Source organism: Chanodichthys erythropterus, chromosome 2 (genome assembly GCF_024489055.1).
Source record: "Chanodichthys erythropterus isolate Z2021 chromosome 2, ASM2448905v1, whole genome shotgun sequence".
Lineage (NCBI taxonomy): Eukaryota > Metazoa > Chordata > Actinopteri > Cypriniformes > Xenocyprididae > Chanodichthys > Chanodichthys erythropterus.
In genome coordinates this window covers 16,759,778-16,778,625 of record NC_090222.1, presented here as the reverse complement: position 1 = coordinate 16,778,625, position 18,848 = coordinate 16,759,778, and the positions used below count along the sequence as shown (strand labels likewise).

Genomic DNA, 18,848 nt, shown 5'->3' with positions numbered 1-18,848 from the left:
TCATTCTAATATGCTGATTTGCTGCTCATGAAAATACCTCACAGGTTTGGTGTTTGGCTTCATGTCTTGCATTTCATTTTGAGTTGTTTTGGGCATGTTTTTTGGAAAGGGCCGAGCTCAAGCACTCAAAACTTTGAAGTCATTGTTGACATGGACTTTGATGTTGTTCTCCATCACTTTTGAAGTTATGAAGGTTCACTGACAAGCAGAGGACACTAGTTAGACATCAAACATGATGGAGTGAGCGACCAGCATAAAGCATTTGTTGTGTGGAGTGCATTACCAGGGTTGTCACATTCACCCTCTGAATAATGAGATCCCTTACTGCTCATCCTGAGACGGCATTACAAAGAGTTTGTCTAAAACATTTCTAATCACTTTCTCCGCCATCTTTAACAAACATGTCATCATGCAGGGTTTTAGTAATACCAAGGTTCAAAATCTGCACTTGCTTGGGGCTCCAGAAAGATTTAGATTCTCCTGATCTAAGATAAAAATAAAATAACAATAGCTTAAAAAAATTGCATTTAGTTTTAGAATGACAAAATCTTCATAGGTAAATGATAAAAGAATGATAACCCAATTTAAATTTTTAGGTCAACTATACCTTTAATTTTTGAGCAGAGACCAGCCTTGGACATATCAATATAGGGTTGCTTGTAAAAAAGAGTAAATTAAAAAAAACTGTTAAAGAACTAGATTTTAGTGTAATGTGGGCTATTTGGAAATAAGACCATCCTAACCACAACCTATAAACCCAATTGTTAAAGCCACACATTTTGTAGGTAGCCACACGTTGTAGATCTGAGGATGATCATTTAATTTACTGAAAGGCTATCAAGAAATGTAACCAAGTTCATTTAATTAATTCACAATATGCACACATTAATTTTTATGCCTAATATGCTGAAAACGCATGTTACTGACGGTTGTTTAACATTTCGATCACATTTGTCAAATATTAAATGTGAGCTACTTAATTGCATCTTACACCTCACTGTTTGAACATTAAAACTGAAGCTTTATGCTGGAATTCACGCTCAGTAATTCCCTCCTTCTTTGATTTGATTGCCCATCTCAGTCATTCTGACATTAGCTATGCTTCCATCCACCTATTTTTATGCAAACATAAAAAAACAATAATAATAAAAAAAAAAAAAAAACACTGGATAGAAATGGCAAGATGTGCATAAATTCGAAAAATGCTCATAAAAAAAAGCTCTCAAATGACGCAGATATTTTTTTCCCCTGAATTGCCTAAGCCAAAGTCTGTCATCAAAATGGTTGGGTATAATTACATCCCAGAAATGTCAGACGATTGTGTTTCCAAACATCAGGTATTCGCCTCCAAACGAAAGGTAAATTGAAAGCGTTTATTGCTTTTCGTCTGCGTGATGTCTGAAGAGCAAGTTTTATTATGTATATTTTGCGGCAATTTTCCAGGAAGTGACAATTTTGTTCTCTTGAACATGAGATGGAAATGGTACTTTATTTGTAAATGTTAACACATACCACACAAAAGAAAATACAATATCAATTATTTCCCCAAAGTACTCATACTTCCTTTCTAATGTTTCTAATATATTTATTAAAATATTCTGTAATGTTTTATACATTTATTTGTTGGACTTTGGCCTGTTATAATGCATTGCTACAAGTTTGCAACTTCCTATGGTCAATATATTGAATGCATGATAAGCAGTACCTGTTTTCTGGGTCAGGGACAGTCATACTGCGAGTGATGTAGCACATTTTGAGGGGGATGTATCTGCGGTCGCCCTGTAAGGACAGCGAAGGGGGGCTGGGGATATCGAAGTGAGGACTGCCGAGACGAGGGGACTCAGGGGGGGGCGTCTCCCAGCCGATCTCAGACACCGGTGAGCCTTTTTTCACATATGGCGTTGCTTCCCGCATGTATTTCACTGGAACAAAAAAAGAAAGGGGTCAGTTGAGGGTCGCAACATTATTGAGAGTATCTGAACTACAGTACATTTGCACATTGTCTTCATCTAAGCTTCTTTGATGGAAAAGAAAAAAAAAAAAACAGTATCGGTAGACGCACGCACCTAAAGAGATCAACAGCTCTGCGAGTTCATTTTCCATCACATGCGTGCACTGGGCCTTAGCCAGTCAGAAATGAAAGCAGGAAACCCCTACGCAAACCACTTCACTCCCACAGCTGTCCTGAATGAGGAAATCAATTCACCGCACATTTGCATACTATCCTATTGCATTTCTAGACGATTACTGCTGGTTTTATGACAGGGCAATGAACTTGAGGCTGAAGCATCTGCACATGAACGTGCTGATAAGATGCAATAAGGGGATTACAACTGCCATGCTTCTCAGGTGAATGTCACACTGAGGGCCAATTATTCCCATTCCATATGACAGCTTAATCTTTACAGGAAGCTGTTGACCATGTGAGCACAGAGCTATTTCACAATACTAGAGGCATTTCACAATTACCTATAAAGGAGACATATTAGAATGGGCTGTTTGGCTATTTGGCATGACATCAATTTGGTTAAAACATAATCAATCTGAATGCCTGGGGCAGCATACCAGTTGCTTATTACATAAATGCTTCTCGACAAACACTTATATGCTGCTGCAGTGTGCCAAGTAAACAATTCCTAACTTCAGGACTAAGTAATAAAAGAATGATTTATGATGAGAAAATATTCAAAATTATATCTGCTAGGGTACACTTTAGTTATTACTTTTTTAAAGGACTAAAGACACAAACCCTATGGTTTATTTATTTATTTTATTTGACATTCACATTACATATGTTATGCCTTTGGCAATCCTATAAGATCATTCATTACAAATCACACTGTAAGACATGGATCTGATAAACTTTGGTACAACATGTATGTAGACTGTACGATGACACAAAATTAAATGCGAGTTAGTATGGAAGAATAAAACATCATCAGCATGTGCTAGTGGTAAACAAACAGAGCAAGATGAACCGCACTTTGGGAATTGTGTTTTATGTGCACTGAAAAAAAGAAGAGGAAGCAAAAGAGGATAATATGGATGCGGTCATGGCTAGGAAGAGACCAACTTGGCATGCCCATTTTGCAAAAGGAGCTTGAGGTAAGTAGTTTTATGTTTTAGCTCCATGTTGCGTTGATCAATACGCCATTTCATGAGGCATTTTTATTGGCTAGTCAGCAGACATAGGGTCGTAACAGCAAACACACTGTGAGATCTGCCACTGTCAGAAAATTATCGCAGGCTATCTTTGATTGCAAGGCCGTGACAGTGGCCATCTTTGAACCTCTCTCACTGTACGACGTAGGACCACAGTTTAAGAGCCTTGATCACAGAAATCACCACGGTTGGTCATCTTTCTTCTGGGACAACATAAAATAATGAATTTTATGTCGTAAAATTTATTAATTATGAAAAAAATTAAACTTTAGCTCTAAAGGCCCATTCACACCAAGAACCATAACTATAAAGATAACTATAATGATAATTATATTAGCATCCACAACAGCAGACAATAGCGTTCTGTTTATTATAAACGTGCGCAGTTATGTTGTATTTAAACATGCACACTTTTTAATTCTGATTTGCTGTCAATGTTTTTTTCATCAGCTGGAAAAAAAAATAAAAATAAAAATCGCTCTTAAAGTGATTCCAATGATATATCGTTCCTTTGTGTCCTTATTGTTATAGTTGCAGTGTGTACCTTTTTTATGCTCATAGAATTACAATGTTATTAAATCTTTATAGTTATGAATAGTTATCATCTAATGTGTGTGAATGGGCCTTAAAGGAATGTTTTAATCAAAAAGTTGATGGTAGCCATTGACTTCCATTGTAGGAAAAAAAAAAAAATATGGAAGTCAATGGCTACAGTCAACTTTCTGGTTCCCAACATTCTTTTAAAATATATTCTGTTGTGTTCAACAGAAAAAAAGAAACAGGTTTGGACTTTTTTGGGGTAAACTATCCCTTTAAATCAGCACTACAGAAATGAATAGTGTCATTATTCAGCTCAATTTATTTCAATGTTGTTTCATTTCAGTTTAATTCAGCTCTACAGAAGGTAGCAGTGTCATTATTCAGATTCAATTCAGTTCAATAACAGTGACGATGTTGTCATTATCCAGCTCAATTCTGTTCCAAATAATATGATATAAACACAACAAATGTACATTGCATTTCCCAACAAAGTTGCAAAAATTGCAAACCTCATACAACACCAATAGAAAAGAAAACAACATGTAATATTTAGGTTGTCAAAATGCTGTTGTCTAAACCTTTCCCTGACCATTTGTTGAAAACTTTTTTTCAATAATTTTTTTATTGTCTGCATCCAATCACCATTTTGTCTAAAAATGTATAAGATAAGCGTGTTGCTCAAGTAACACACACATACACACAAATAAGTGAAGAGAAGACATTCATTTTCGGTCTGCCTCTAGCTATACTCAAATGTTATCATGACCTTCAGTTTACATGTTAACACAGGAAACAACTTGCAAAGCTGGCGTGTCACTAAGGCTAAACATCTAAGCGATAATATCGGTCTTTACAACTTCACAGTGATAAGATTAAGCAAAAAACAAAGCAAGATAACTTCATAATCCATATACTCCATCTGAATGCGGAAGCACAGAAGTGATTCAGAATGTCACTGCCAAAGTCTCACATGTAACTGTACTTCAGGGTCAAGGATTCTTCAGTCAGCTCTTGCATAAAACATTACTACGCAAACTTTAGAGTCCACCACACAGCAGGTGGAACTCTATTCACAGGCCCAAAAGATCCTGTGCTCCTTTATCCTCAAGGACAAACTAAGAGACTAGCTACAAACACAAACTTATGAAAGGATTTTTTTATGTTCTACAAAGGCAAAGGAGTAACTTTATGGTAAAACAGTTACATCTTATCTTTGCTTATTGACTTAATCATGTTACTTCACTGGCAGTCAAAAGATGTGTTACGCAAATCTCCTAGACACAGATAACTTTCTGAAAAGTCCTAAAAAAGCCTACACTATGTTTTCTACCCAAATGCTGGGTTAAGCCTGTTGGGTCATTTTCTGTTTTTTTTGTTGTTTTTTGTTGTTTTTTGTTTTGTGTTAACCAGCCATTGGGTTAGCGGCTAGGTCAATCTCACTGATAGCAGAAACAATACACACCCGACAGGGTAGAGAGGAAATTGTTGAATAAAGTCATTATTTTTGTTTTGTTTTTGCGCACAACAAGCATTATCTTTGCTTCATAAGGTTGAAACACTCTAATCACGTTGACTATTTTAACAATGTCTTTACTAATTATCTGGACCTTGAATGTGGTAATTGCATTGCTTTCTATGGTGGACAAAAAAAACTCTTGGATTTCAACAAAAAAAATCTTCATTTTTGTTCCTAAGATGAACGAAGGTCTTACGGGTTTGGAATTAGGTTAGAATGACCTATGGCTGGGTTTGTCCATATGTGACCCAGAAGTGGGAAACTGGGTTACTTTTGACCCCACGTTTTAAAAAAGGAATTTCCTAATGCTGTTGACTTTCATTCAGGGAGCAATATGTTTCTCAGATTTAATTTTGTGATTTAGTTGCAAGCAAAATGTAAATTATGAAAATTAGCAATGAGAAATGGTCAAGTGTGTTTATGGTCGACTGCCTTTAACATATGCTATTTAATCCATGTCTTATTGAAGAACAGTCCATGACAGATCCATTTTTCTTGAACATTTACACTTGGGATTGGACGTTAATTGCTCTTATTATGATGTGCACTCAAGGGAGAATGTTAAAGTGCAACAGCTGAGAGCACCAACAAAGAGAATTTAAGTAGGAACTTCAGTTGCATGACCACAGTAAGCACTATTGAAATATCAAAAATCTGTCACTAAATTCAAATGTGGCATTCACTTACTCATTTCAAAACCTGGTAAATGCACTTACAGCACTGTGGAATGAAGCATAAATAATTTTGCTGTCAGGATGATGATTAGTAGTAGGATTCAACAGGGCCTAGTCGTTTAACAATATTCAATACCTCCCGCATCGTTCAAAAATTGTGGGTCGGTCAGATTTCTTAATGTTTTTGAAAGAAGTCTCTTATGCTGTGAAAGAAGCTCTCTTCTGAGAACAGAATCAGAGATCCATACATTAGCGTTTTGAATTGAATCACTGAAACTGGACAAAATTGTTTAATTTTATTTTGCCAGCAAAATCATTGCATTTAGTAATATTGCATAACTAACATGATCACATTTTGATTGTTAAAAAGAGAACAGCTGGGCTTGAATAACAATATTAAACCTAAATGACTTCTCCAGGTGGTTTGTGCATTTTCAACATGAGATCAATGTTACATGAAACCAGTTATTCTAGTCTTGTGGCTGTTCAAATAACTTTACAGTTTACCACGTGGAGTTGAATATACATTCCTTTGTCTCCTGGCCTTTGTTGAAGGGAATGTTGGGAATTGAAAGAATTGGCCATGTTTCATTACAAACATCAGGTTGGATCAAGGAAATGATACTGCTTTGGATGTTTTGAACTTATATTTCCCTTAACTATTAACTAACTGGGCAACAAGTAGTGAAGTAAATGACAGAACGGCTGAGCTTGCATGTACTGCAAATGTGTTGTCCCTGCTCCCAGTATCTACTGCATGCTTTGAGGATGAGGTCATGTGACTGGTGAGAGTGGTCTTCATACACGTTTCCCTCCCTCTGTAACAGACTAGCCCTCATTCCAATCACCGTCTCATTCTTTCTCACTTTATCATTTATTTACAATTCTGAATAAGTGAGTGAATGAGACAGAACAGAACGCATAAGGTGCCACATTCCAGGAATGATTTATTCGTGCCTTTGTCTCATGCATCTATCTTAGGTAAGATAACTAAAGCGGTTTCCAGTGTCATGCCGTCACACTTTGCACCAGTAATATCGAGAATGTCCTTTGACTTCCAGAGAGTTTCATTATCCCTATTTCTTTGTCTAGGCTACTACGGCGAGTCTTTGCTTACGAATGTAATTGGGTGTTTTTAGAGAACAGTGATTCTAGTTTAAAGCATATCTAAGAATACAGATGCTAAATTCATTTTTTTCTTCAAAACATCCCTGGGCTACAGTACTATTATTTCTATGCAATTCTTTTCAGTACAGTATTGTGTTGTAGAACACTCGTCTAAACATGGACAGCTTTTTGTGTGCTATGTTTATCTCAAACTCTTTGCAAGCTGACTGGGTTTTTAAGAATGGGATTCTTTGTTCAAAAAGGAAGAAAAAAGCCCTTTTCGGACTTCAGTTGGAAAAATGCTAATTTAAGGCATGAATTTTGGAAGCATAGTGATTCAAAATGACAAAAAAGTCCTTTAACTACACTGTTAAAAATTGCTGTTAATTTACGGCAAAATTTTAACAGTATAATCCTGTTATATTAAAAAGCAGCGCATTACTGTTTTTTTACGGTTGGTGAAATGACATACACAAATTTTAACAGCATTTTACCGTATTTATTCCACAAAGGAAAGAAAACAGTACTTAACAGTATTTTTGGAACTGAAAACTGCAGCGAACACATCTGGATTTTTATCCGTCTTTACACTGTGATTTAACCGGTGAGTGCACCTTTGCCTTGCTCCTTTTACACAAGATAGGCTACACGTTTGCAATTGCAAATAACTGTGCAAATAACTGTAATAATTGTGGATGCTGAGCTTGTAACTGTTTTATACGTCCATTTCAGTGCCAAACCTGCCAACCGTGCAAACTGCGTCACAGAGTGGAGCTGAATTTCGGATTCATATATTTCCCGAGTACGAGGTGAGTTCACTATGTATACCTATACAAGTTTTTCAAATATGATATACTATAAACTCTTCTGCAAAGTAAGCCTTTAACATCATAGCAACAAAGTAATATCGATGTAAGTTATTTCTAACGCGCTGAAATTGTCGTCATCTCGTTTGCTAATTTTAGCTTAAGATCTTTTCATTTATTGGATAATATAGCCTACATTTAGTTTATATTAGACAAAACTTTGATTTCGATAACGTTGTGCTTGCAAATTTGGGTAAGCTTGTTCTAATTTGTACATAACTGTATTATGAGGGAGTTCTTCTTTTGTTCCTGTTTTGCTTCTTTAGCGTTGGGTGTATTTTGGATTACTTCGACCAAGGTTAGCTTGATAGAATAAGTTGCGCGTTACTACTCAGTAAGTTATTATGTTGATGGTTTGTATTGTAATGTTACTTTGCCCAGTACAGTAGGCTAAATGACATTTTATTTCAGTGGAGACTTTGTTGTTGTTGAGATTTTCGTGCCCAAAGACTGTCCAATTTGACTCGCTGTTGTTGTTTATGTTCTATCATGGTATTATTGTCCTAACAACTGAAATAGACATGCTCTTTCCTAATTTAAAAATTAAATGCATACATTACAGGCATTATTGTTAGTGTATTGAGTCTGTCCTCATCATTGTAACTGTGTCTTAGGCCTCTTCCACTGCAGCTGATGTAGAAAGGACACTTGAACAACCTGCAACTCCTCGACTGATACTCCTTGGTATGTATAGAACTAGTCTATTTTATTACATAAGCCTCTAAGGGTGTTTTTTTCTTCTTTTTTTTCTTTTGTATTTCAGCAAACATGGTAAATGCTTTTGTACAACACTGAAAGGGACAGTTCACACAAAATAAATATGCTGCCATCTTTTACCCACACTCATGTCATTCCAAGCCCTCAAGACTTTTATTAATATTTGTTATGTTATGACTTTACTTGAGGCACATGACTAATTGTTAAAGGGTTAGTTCACCCAAAAATGAAAAATTCTTTCAGTTATTACTTACCCTCATGCCATTTGACACCTGTAAGACCTTCGTTCATCTTCGGAACACAAATTAAGATATTTTAGTTGAAATCCGATGGCTCCATGAGGCCTTCATAGGGAGCAATGACATTTCCTCTCTCGAGATCCATTAATGTACTAAAAACACATCTAAATCAGTTCATGTGAGTACAGTGGTTCAATTTTAATATTATAAAGTGACGAGAATATTTTTGGTGGGCCAAAAAACAAAATAACGACTTATTCAGTGATGGCTGATTTCAAAATCATAAATGAATCAAAGTGTCGAATCTGCAGTTCAGAGAACCAAAGTCACGTGATTTCAGCAGTTTGGCGGTTTGACACACGATCCAAACCATGATTCCGCACACTGATTCATTTATGCTCCGATGCTTCCTGAAGCAGTGTTTTGAAATCGGTCATCACTATATAAGTCGTTATTTTGTTTTTTTGCCCCACAAAAAATATTCTTGTCACTTTATAATATTAATATTGAACCACTGTACTCACATGAACTGATTTAAATATGTTTTTAGTACATTAATGGATCTTGACACACAGATTCACAAAGATCTGATGCTTCATGAAGCAGTGTTTTGAAATTGACCATCACTAAATAAGTCGTTATTTTGTTTTTTTGCCGCACCAAAAATTTCTCATCGCTTTATAATATTAATATTGAACCACTGTACTCACATGAACTGATTTAAATATGTTTTTAGTACATTAATGGATCTTGAGAGAGGAAATGTCATTGCTCCCTATGAAGGCCTCACGGAGCCATCGGATTTCAACTAAAATATCTTAATTTATGCTCCGAAGATCAACAAAGGTCTTACGGGTGTGAAACGACATGAGGGTGAGTAATTAATGACAGAATTTTCATTTTTGGGTGAACTTACCGTTTAAGTAATATGTCATTGTGGTTATGGGTTTTGAATTAATTTTGAATTAGTTAATAGTCATGTGCCTCAACAAGTAAAGTCTTAACAAGATACCTTTGTAAATCATTAGCTAAAGATTATTTAAAGCAGACAACTGGAAGTTGAAATGCATGGCTTTGACCGATTGTGGTAATTAACACGTTCATTTACATTATTAGTTAATATAATATGCTATTAGGGAATTAATATATTATGACACATTTAACTAATAACAATATAATGATTACTTAATCTATTAAACATATAGAAACTTTATTAGTTGCTGATGCAGTAATCATTAATTAATGGTTTAGTTCTTCATAAGTCATACATTAACTTGATTATTTGTGCATTAGTTAAGCATGAATTAATGCATATTACCCGTATTGTAAAGTGTTACCTTAATTTCTATTCACATTCTCGTTATGTAAACTTTTACCCACACTAATTCTGAATGTATGCATTTGTTTTTCAGACACTTCATTGGAATAAATCCTGAAAAAGGCACCAAGGGTGGACAAGACTTATCACACTCGGGTTGCCAGTCTACTTAAGAAGCTAATGGACTTAAAGCGTTAGTTCACCCAAAAATGAAAATTTTGTCATTTATTACTTACACTCATGTCGTTTCACACCCGTAAGACCTTCATTAATCTTCAGAACACAAATTAGGGTATTTTAGTTCAAATCCAATGGCTCCTTGAGGCCTACGTAGGGAGTAATAACACTTTCTCTGTCTAGATCCATAATGTACTAAAAACACATCGAAATCAGTTCAATATTAATATTATAAACCGACAAGAATATTTTGGTGCGGCAAAAAAACAAAATAATGACTTATTTAGTGATGACCGATTTCAAAACACTGCTTCATGAAGCATCGGAGCATTATGAATCAGTCTATCGAATCATGAATCAGATCGCAGTTCAAACCCGACAAATGGCTGAAATCACATGACTTTGGCACTCCGAACTGCAGATTCGACACACAGATTCACAATGATCTGATGCTTCCTGAAGCATTGTTTTGAAATTGACCATCACTAAATAAGTCGTTATTTTGTTTTTGCCGCACCAAAAATTTCTCATCGCTTTATAATATTAATATTGAACCACTGTACTCATCTTGAGAGAGAAATGTCATTGCTCCCTATGAAGGCCTCACGGAGCCATCGGATTTCAATGATAACCGTAGACCTCTTTAAGTCATTGGATTTCAACTAAAATATCTTAATTTGTGTTCTGAAGATGAATGAAGGTCTTACGGGTGTGGAACGGCATGGGGGTAAGTAATTTTGAGAATATTTTGTGATTTAAAGTGGCTTTATTTTTCAAGTTTTTCAAAGTTTTAATAAAGCACATTTTGAAGTTACTCTGCATTGTGTTAAATTTGTAATGTTTCAAAGGATATATTTGTACATTGTATTATGGTTTTAAAACAAGACGTCTAAGGGGTAATTAATAAAATCAAAGAAATATCTAGAAAAATAGTTACACCTTTTTTTCTTAGCAGTCCATTTCTCAATATAATAACATTTGTAGCTTACAGTTAAAAAGTGCAAATAAACATTAATTAACTGTTAATACTTTTGACAGTAATTTACTGTTAATGTAGAAAATAACAGCTTTATGCTGTATTTACAAAAACAGTAACAAACTGTAAATTTCAACAACAGCAAGACACTGTTAATTTAACAGTAACTTGCTGGCAACCGTGCTGCCAGTTACTTACTGTTTTTTAACAGGACAATTTTTAACAGTGTAGAGTCATAGCTATAGAATTGGGCTTTTTTGGTGCATACAGATAGCTATCAACCTGTCAAATCCCATGAGACTTCTCTTATTTTTTTGTATCATCCAGAGACCTTGACTTCAATATGACTAGCTCTGTAATTTTTCCAAAGACACTGACTTGTCCCCCAGGACAAATGTGTTTCTCAAGAATATATATAGACAAAGACTGTGGAAGGGCATCAGGAAATCTGCTAAAAGACAACAGTGTTGATTGATAGAGGGGTGACGGGGTAAAATACAAGTTGGGTGTTGTAAATCTGTAAAGAGTAAAAGGATGTGCAAATATTTCTGACAAGAAATGTCAAAGTGAATTATTCAAAGCCAAATCCCAAGGACAGGGAATCATGGGCCTTGATTTGACATGCAAACTTCACTTGCTTGAACAAATAGCAAGCTTAATGGACAACAATTGTTTGATATATTGGATGCTCTGTTCACTGAAATTGTTTTGCATTTTTCTAAACTACTATATGTACTTAATTGACCTATGTTGGACACTAGTTGGAAGTTTTGTTTTAAATCAGAATTTCTGTTTGAAGATTTGCAATGATAAATCTAACTAGTGAAATATGTTTCATCAATTTTTTAAAGTGTACTGATGATAACATGAGTGCTGTACAGGAACAAAATTCACATTTTCTGCTTTTCAAAAAGAAAGAAAGAAAGAAAGAAAGAAAGAAAGAAAGAAAGAAAGAAAGAAAGAAAGAAAGAAAGAAAGAAAGAAAGAAAGAAAGAAAGAAAGAAAGAAAGAAAGAAAGAAAGAAAGAAAGAAAGAAAGAAAGAAAGAAAGAAAGAAAGAAAGAAAGAAAGAAAGAAAGAAATCTTTATATCAGATATGTAAAAGCTTTAACGGACTATACTTAAAATCCAATCACCATTTACTCACCCTTCTGTTGTTCTTTCTTTCTTTTTCTTTTCTTTCTTTCTTTCTTTCTTTCTTTCTTTCTTTCTTTCTTTCTTTCTTTCTTTCTTTCTTTATTTCTTTCTTTCTTTCTTTCTTTCTTTTTCATGAAATACAAAAGATGTACATGCTGCTCTTTTCCAAACAATGAAAGATAATGGTGATTAGAGGGTTGTCAAGCTTCAAAATTGACAAAAAAAAAATTATATATTTATATTATAATTTATATTAAAATAATATATATATATAATATATATATATATATATATATATATATATATATATATATATATATATATATATATATATATATATATATATATATATATATAAATAAAAAAAGAGTCAACACTACTAGGGCCAGATTTACTTATAGCTTACGCCAGGGCAAACACTCTTTTGGAGTTGAAAAACTACTGTCAGGATTTACTAAAGAGAGGCAGTGCAACATTAGTGCTGAAAAGGTGTGGACAGTTGTTTTTTTTTGCAGCTGACCTTATTGCATATGCATTTGTAGGAGTTTCCCTTTCAGACGCAAAATGTATGGGAGGAGAGTATTTAAATAAATAACACAACACAATTTACTAATGTTTGCGCTAGTCAATTTACTGGTGTTTGCAATTTACTTAACCTATTTTTCGACATGGCTGCAATTGTTGCTGCTAGGAGGAGACACCGCAGAGAACAGAGAGCGCGTGGAAGAAGGGAGAAAATATTTTCCACTCGTATTCATTTGGAACACCAGTGGAAAACCTTATCCGTATATTACATGTAACAAATTGTGCCTGTGTCGACCCGCACCTGATGAGCATCAGCTCTGCTTATTTGTGACCCACGCTAGCCCTTTAAAATACCTGCCGTTTGTCATTATGTTAATGATTTGACTGCGTCTGTGTTCTTTAATTTGCATGTCAGCAGTAGATCACATGCAAAACGTGCCACTCCCATCGGTGCATTTCGGGAAATTACACTCTCACGCTAATTTTAATAAATCTGGCCCCTAGAGCGCTAAAGTCTTTTGAATTGTAGTATGAGAGATTTATTTTGAACAGGACAAAATTTAATTATTAATTATTCTGAAAATCCTTTGGTGCACCACGATTGGTTATGAGACACATGAGAGCTAATGAAGTTTAAAAGGATAGTTCGCCCAAAAATTAAAATTCAGTCATTTATAGGGCCCTATAATTTCCGCGATCACGGAATCGCAGACGGAATCAAGTCATAAAAACGGAATTTACTATATAACGCAGAATGTCACGGAATTTGTCAAATTTTTGATGAATGAATTAAAAGCAGGTCAGTACACGTAAATTAAATCGTGATATAGACTAGTGACTGAATATTGAACCGCAAAAAGACTATTTAAAAATGAATCCTTCATGCCTGTGTGCCTCTGAAATGAATGATGCGGAAGCGCGGTTTCATTTACCTCACACCGCCTCACACTCACTCGCGCAGGAGCGCACGCACACTGAAGCACATGCAACGCTCACGGTGTTCACTATATGAACGCACAAATTCATCTCCAGAGCTGCACTGAAAGTCACTTCATCAGCATTTAAACGCTTCGTTTGAGAAATCTACTGTCATAAACACAGAGAAACTCAAAGCTCTAGGCAAACCATCAAAATAAAAGTTTGATTTAACTTGACAGAAACATATTACTGTTGTACAGTAGAATTTAGATAAATTAATTAAATTAATAAATTATTAAAATATATTTTAATAATCTCAGTGGTTCTTCCATGTTTTGATTTTAACAGTAAAGCTCTGGTGTGCAGCACATTGTGTTAGACAAAAAAAGTTTAATTTCATGATTAAAAGATAAATTAAATGATATGCGTTCATTTGATTGCCAAAAAAAAAAATGTAAATACACAACAGAACTTCTGAAGGAAAAAAAATTCATAAAAATATATTTTTTAATTAATTAATATTGTTGTTTTTAAGAATTCAATTAATTAGACATGCTTTTTGATTATTAAAATGGAATTTAACAATTAAAATGGAATCCAGAAAACAGAATTTGGTAAAAAATAAAATTTAAGGGGAAAGAATAAAACGTAGGGCCCTAAAAAAATGTTAAATTGTTGGTAAATTGGACAAGATTCATTATTTATACATTTACTTACCATGAGTTGTTCCAAACCTGTACAAGTTTCTTTCTTCTGTTGAACACCAAAGAAGATATTTTGAAGAATGTTGGCAACCAAACAGTTGCTGTTTCCCACTGACTTCATAGTATGAAAAAAGAAAAAACTATGGAAGTCATTGGGCACCAGAAACTGTTTGGTTACCAACATTCAAATGTCTTCTTTTGTGTTCAACAGAACAGAAACTCCTACAAGTTTAGAACTTGAGGGTGAGTAAATGATAAAATGAATTTAATTTTCAAAGTGAACTATCCCTTTAAATACTATTAACATCAAACACGATGTCATCAAACTTGATGTGTCATATTTGACATCCCCTGGTCACTGTTCACTATCACCGTATATGAGAAAAAGCCAACACGCAACACTTCTGTCACTTCCGTCAAACTGAGTGTTACGTTCAAGTGTGGACCTTCATGCTTAGTTTTTTCTAAAACCGTACATTTATGAATTCATACGAAATCACCATTTCATAAAATAGTTACTCATTTTCTCATGAAATCGGATTGGAAAAAGCAACGTCAATACTCTGCTAAACTTCCCCTTTTTTGTTCCACGGAGGACACCAAGTCATATAATACTGGAATAATATGAGAAAGAGTAAATGATGACAGAATTTTCACTATTATTTTATCCTGCTAGACAAACTTGGATACCAACATCTGCCCATCAGTGACTGAACCACAGGCTGATATGACCCCCCGAAGGCAGTTCAATTCTGAAGCATGAGGATATGACAAAGGTTCAGCACATCTGCGTTCACTTAGTCACAATGACATCAGGTGGGGAACTGCACAGTCACTGAACAGGCCAAATATAGATATGCAATCTTGGTATCAGTTGAATGAATCAGCATGAAAGCAACAAATTTAAATGTTTAGTTTCCAAAGTAATCTGGCAGAGTTACTCTCTGTCATGCAAGCCTGTCAAACTTTTATGGGGTTTCAACAGGGAAAATGCAGAAATCAAAACACTGTTCGTTTCCACGGCTAAGTTACAATGCCCTGTTTAACTGATTTACAGAAAGTAATCTGACCCTCAAGTCAGTGTACAGGAAAATCCTTGAATATCATAAAAACAGTACAGTGCTGGTATGGGGTTAAAGTCTTGTGTAGCACACAACAGCATGTCCAGCAGTACAACTGATAGTATAAGAGCATTTGCATAAATTCCCCAGTGCCACTAACAATATACTGATTTTAAGATCAGATACAGGTCACAAATACAGGAATACGGATTACAACAGGAAGCATTCATACAATAGCATCTTTTACAGAATAGATACAATACATTTATCTGAATTGGTGCTCTAACTCTAAATTCTCTAATATTTTGATCTCAGTAACAATAAATATTTTGTAAAGCTCATAAATCGGGTAAAGTTTGCATATTTTGCACATGGTTTGAAACGGCACCTCCTTTTTCACTGTGTTTTGTGTGCCAGGTATTTTAAAGGGTTAGTTCACCCAAAAATGAAAATTCTGTCATTAATTACTCACCCTCATGTCATTCCACAACCTTCGTTCATCTTTGGAACACAAATTAAGATATTTTTGATGAAATCCGAGAGCATTCTGACTCAATTTAACCACCACTTTCAAGTTCCAGAAAGGAGACATCGTTAAAATATCGACATGACTGCAGTGGTTCAACCTTAATGTTACAAAGCAACGAGAATATGTTTTGTGCACAAAAAAACTAAAATATTGACTTTATATATCGACTAATATAGTCAACGTAATACAGTTCAACCTTAATTTTATGAAGCGACAAGAATACTTTTTGTGCGCAAAAACAAAACAAAAATAATGACTTTATTCAACAATATTTTCTCTTCTGAGTCGGCGTTCTGACGTAAAACCTGGAAGCGCTGGGTGTAAACAGCGTAGTAGATTGACACAAAAGAGAAGCTGCTTTGAAACAATATGTATTGTGAAAAGCGCTATATAAATGAAGATAACTTGACTAGAAGATATTGTTGAATAAAGTCGTTATTTTTGTTTTGTTTTTGTGCACAAAAAGTATTCTTGTCGCTTCATAAAATTAAGGTTGAACTGTATTACGTCGACTATTTTAATGATGTCTTTACTACCTTTCTGGACCTTAAAAGTGAAACTGCTGTCTATTGAGGAGTCAGAGAGCGCTCGGATTTCATCAAAAATATCTTAATTTGTGTTCCGAAGATGAACGAAGGTCTTACAGGCGTGTAACGACAATGAGGGCGAGTAATAAATTCATTTTTGGGTGTACTAACCCTTTAAGTCTAGCTGATGTTGCAATGCAATTGCTCACATATACGGATATCTAACCATATTTCCAAAGAAGGAACCTTAGCTGTATTGTGAAAATCCTCAACATTACTGAGCATAATGAAATTTATAAACGTCCCTCTGAAATCCGTGCTATGCTTTTATGATGCACTCAGAGGGAATTTCATAGCTTTGTCACTCTCAAGGGTGCTTTCATCCTTAATGTACGACACTGGAGGGCACAGCAAACACGTCCATCACTCCAGCAATGACCTTCCAAATGTGAAAGCAAGGAATGTGTTTGCAGTACCCTAATGTACAGTCCTGCTAAAAAAGCACAACCATAGCTGGTTTATGCTGGTCTATCTTTTTTCTAAGTGAGAAGAACTGAAGACTTTAAGGTCCACTATAAGAACCTTTTATAAATTGTTCCATGGAACTTTAGGTTCTTAGTAGATCTATCAATGCCAATAAAAACATTATTTTTAGTGTTGTGCATGTTGCTTCAGTTCTCACTTAACAGGTTCCTAACACACCTGATAAACATCAGGACTTAAACTCAACAGCCCCACTGCGTTTCTCCTGTCCTTACCTTCCAGCATAACTTCTTTGCCAGCTTTCTTCAGCACCTGCACCGCCTCGTCGTGCGTGGCGTCCCGCAGATTGATCCCGTTCACGGACAGTATCGCGTCCCCCACGTAGAGCGCTTGAGTCTGATCCGCAGCCAGACCTTTGAATATTTTACTAATAAGAATGGGCATCTTGTTCTCCTTCCCGCCTTTGATGCTTATCCCTAATCCACCGACCTCCTGCTTGATAACTTTGACACATCTTTTGCGGTTTGCAATCGCTTCGGGCACTTGTGAATCCGTAAAAGGAGTCCATACTCCGGCTTTGGGACTGTTCGTGGGGTCCGGCTGGTCGTAGGAGCCGTTGGTGGTGATGCCGTTCAGGTTAACGCTGGTGTCTGCCGCGGGCTCCTCGCAGCTGAGCGTCAGCGACTCGTCGCTTAAACTCGCCAGCACCGCGTGCCATCGCTCCCGTACGAGCACCTCCAAACATGCACTTTTCTGCACTCTGTTACCACAAACCGCCATCTTTGAAGCATTCTTATAATGCCATGTGATTTCATAGACACGGACAGGACTTTACCCCCGACCAGGGAAAAAGTTGTGATTCAGGTTGAATAGTTTCAGCCCTTCTACCAGCTCCAGTCCACATGCATATCCTCTTTGGGTGGAGCAAATGTCTGAGATGTCCTGTGTAGCCACGCTGAACTCTCTCTCGCTGTCAGGAAATGTTTGGATTGAAGTCTGTTTGATTCATCTAAGTACACTGAACATGTTTTTACCTAAAATGTGTTTAGCACTTCCTCCTCTGATGAAGACGGCCATTCAAATAGTTCAGTCGGCTATATATAATCGGCTGTTTGGGTTCTTTTCATGTTTAAAGTGTGAATTGGCAGTTTGTGATTCATACGATGACTTCCAAGGGATGTCGTCGCTGTTTTAAAGGAATGTATAGATATTATACGTTCCTGCGATTACCTCAGGCGAACACTATTTCTGTGCACGAGCGTTTATTTACCTCGTGCAAACGCGCAGCCACTTGTAATCATACTTTTGTGGTTACCGAAACATATGAAACTTGAAATATAAAAAAAGTATTATTTTAATATAACGTGTTCTTTTGAGACCGCGTTAACCACCCATAATTAGCGCCATTACACGTATGGAACATTGATTTCCGCCGTAATTCACACTAATTGCAGTACAGGTTTTGAATGAAACTGAAAGTTGTTTTGCGTCTTCATTGATGTTGTCTTTAAACGTACGTAATGGAAAAAGTTATTTATGATGATTATCTACGAGCAAGGTGACAAATAGGATGTAAACAAAACGCTGCAGTGAAAGGTAGTCCAACAGACCGCACGGCTTTTAGTCAGTGGCGCTAAAAGTAGAGTTTTTAGTGCCATCTAGTGTTTATTCTT

At 35.7% G+C, this 18,848-nt stretch overlaps 1 protein-coding gene and 1 long non-coding RNA gene across 3 annotated transcripts in view; one reads left to right on the top strand and one right to left on the bottom strand.

The window, feature by feature from the left end:
* The window catches only part of sntb1 (syntrophin, basic 1), a 39,828-nt gene extending 21,301 nt beyond the window's left edge, over positions 1–18,527 (bottom strand). Inside the window, exons 1-2 of the mRNA XM_067402579.1 lie at positions 17,451–18,527; positions 1,706–1,922 (exon numbers count right to left, since the gene is read on the bottom strand). Coding sequence (XP_067258680.1) covers positions 1,706–1,922; positions 17,451–17,955 — 722 coding nt within the window. The 5' untranslated portion in view covers positions 17,956–18,527. The remainder of the gene's footprint in view (positions 1–1,705; positions 1,923–17,450) is intronic.
* LOC137031557 (uncharacterized) lies at positions 6,803–10,569 on the top strand. Of its 2 annotated transcripts, XR_010896577.1 has the most exons (5): positions 6,803–6,873; positions 7,512–7,603; positions 7,732–7,808; positions 8,480–8,549; positions 10,234–10,565. It is a non-coding gene; the product is annotated as an uncharacterized lncRNA (long non-coding RNA). The 2 variants fall into 2 exon arrangements; XR_010896576.1 differs by having other exon boundaries at positions 7,512–7,808; positions 10,234–10,569.
* Positions 18,528–18,848: the final 321 nt, after the last annotated feature.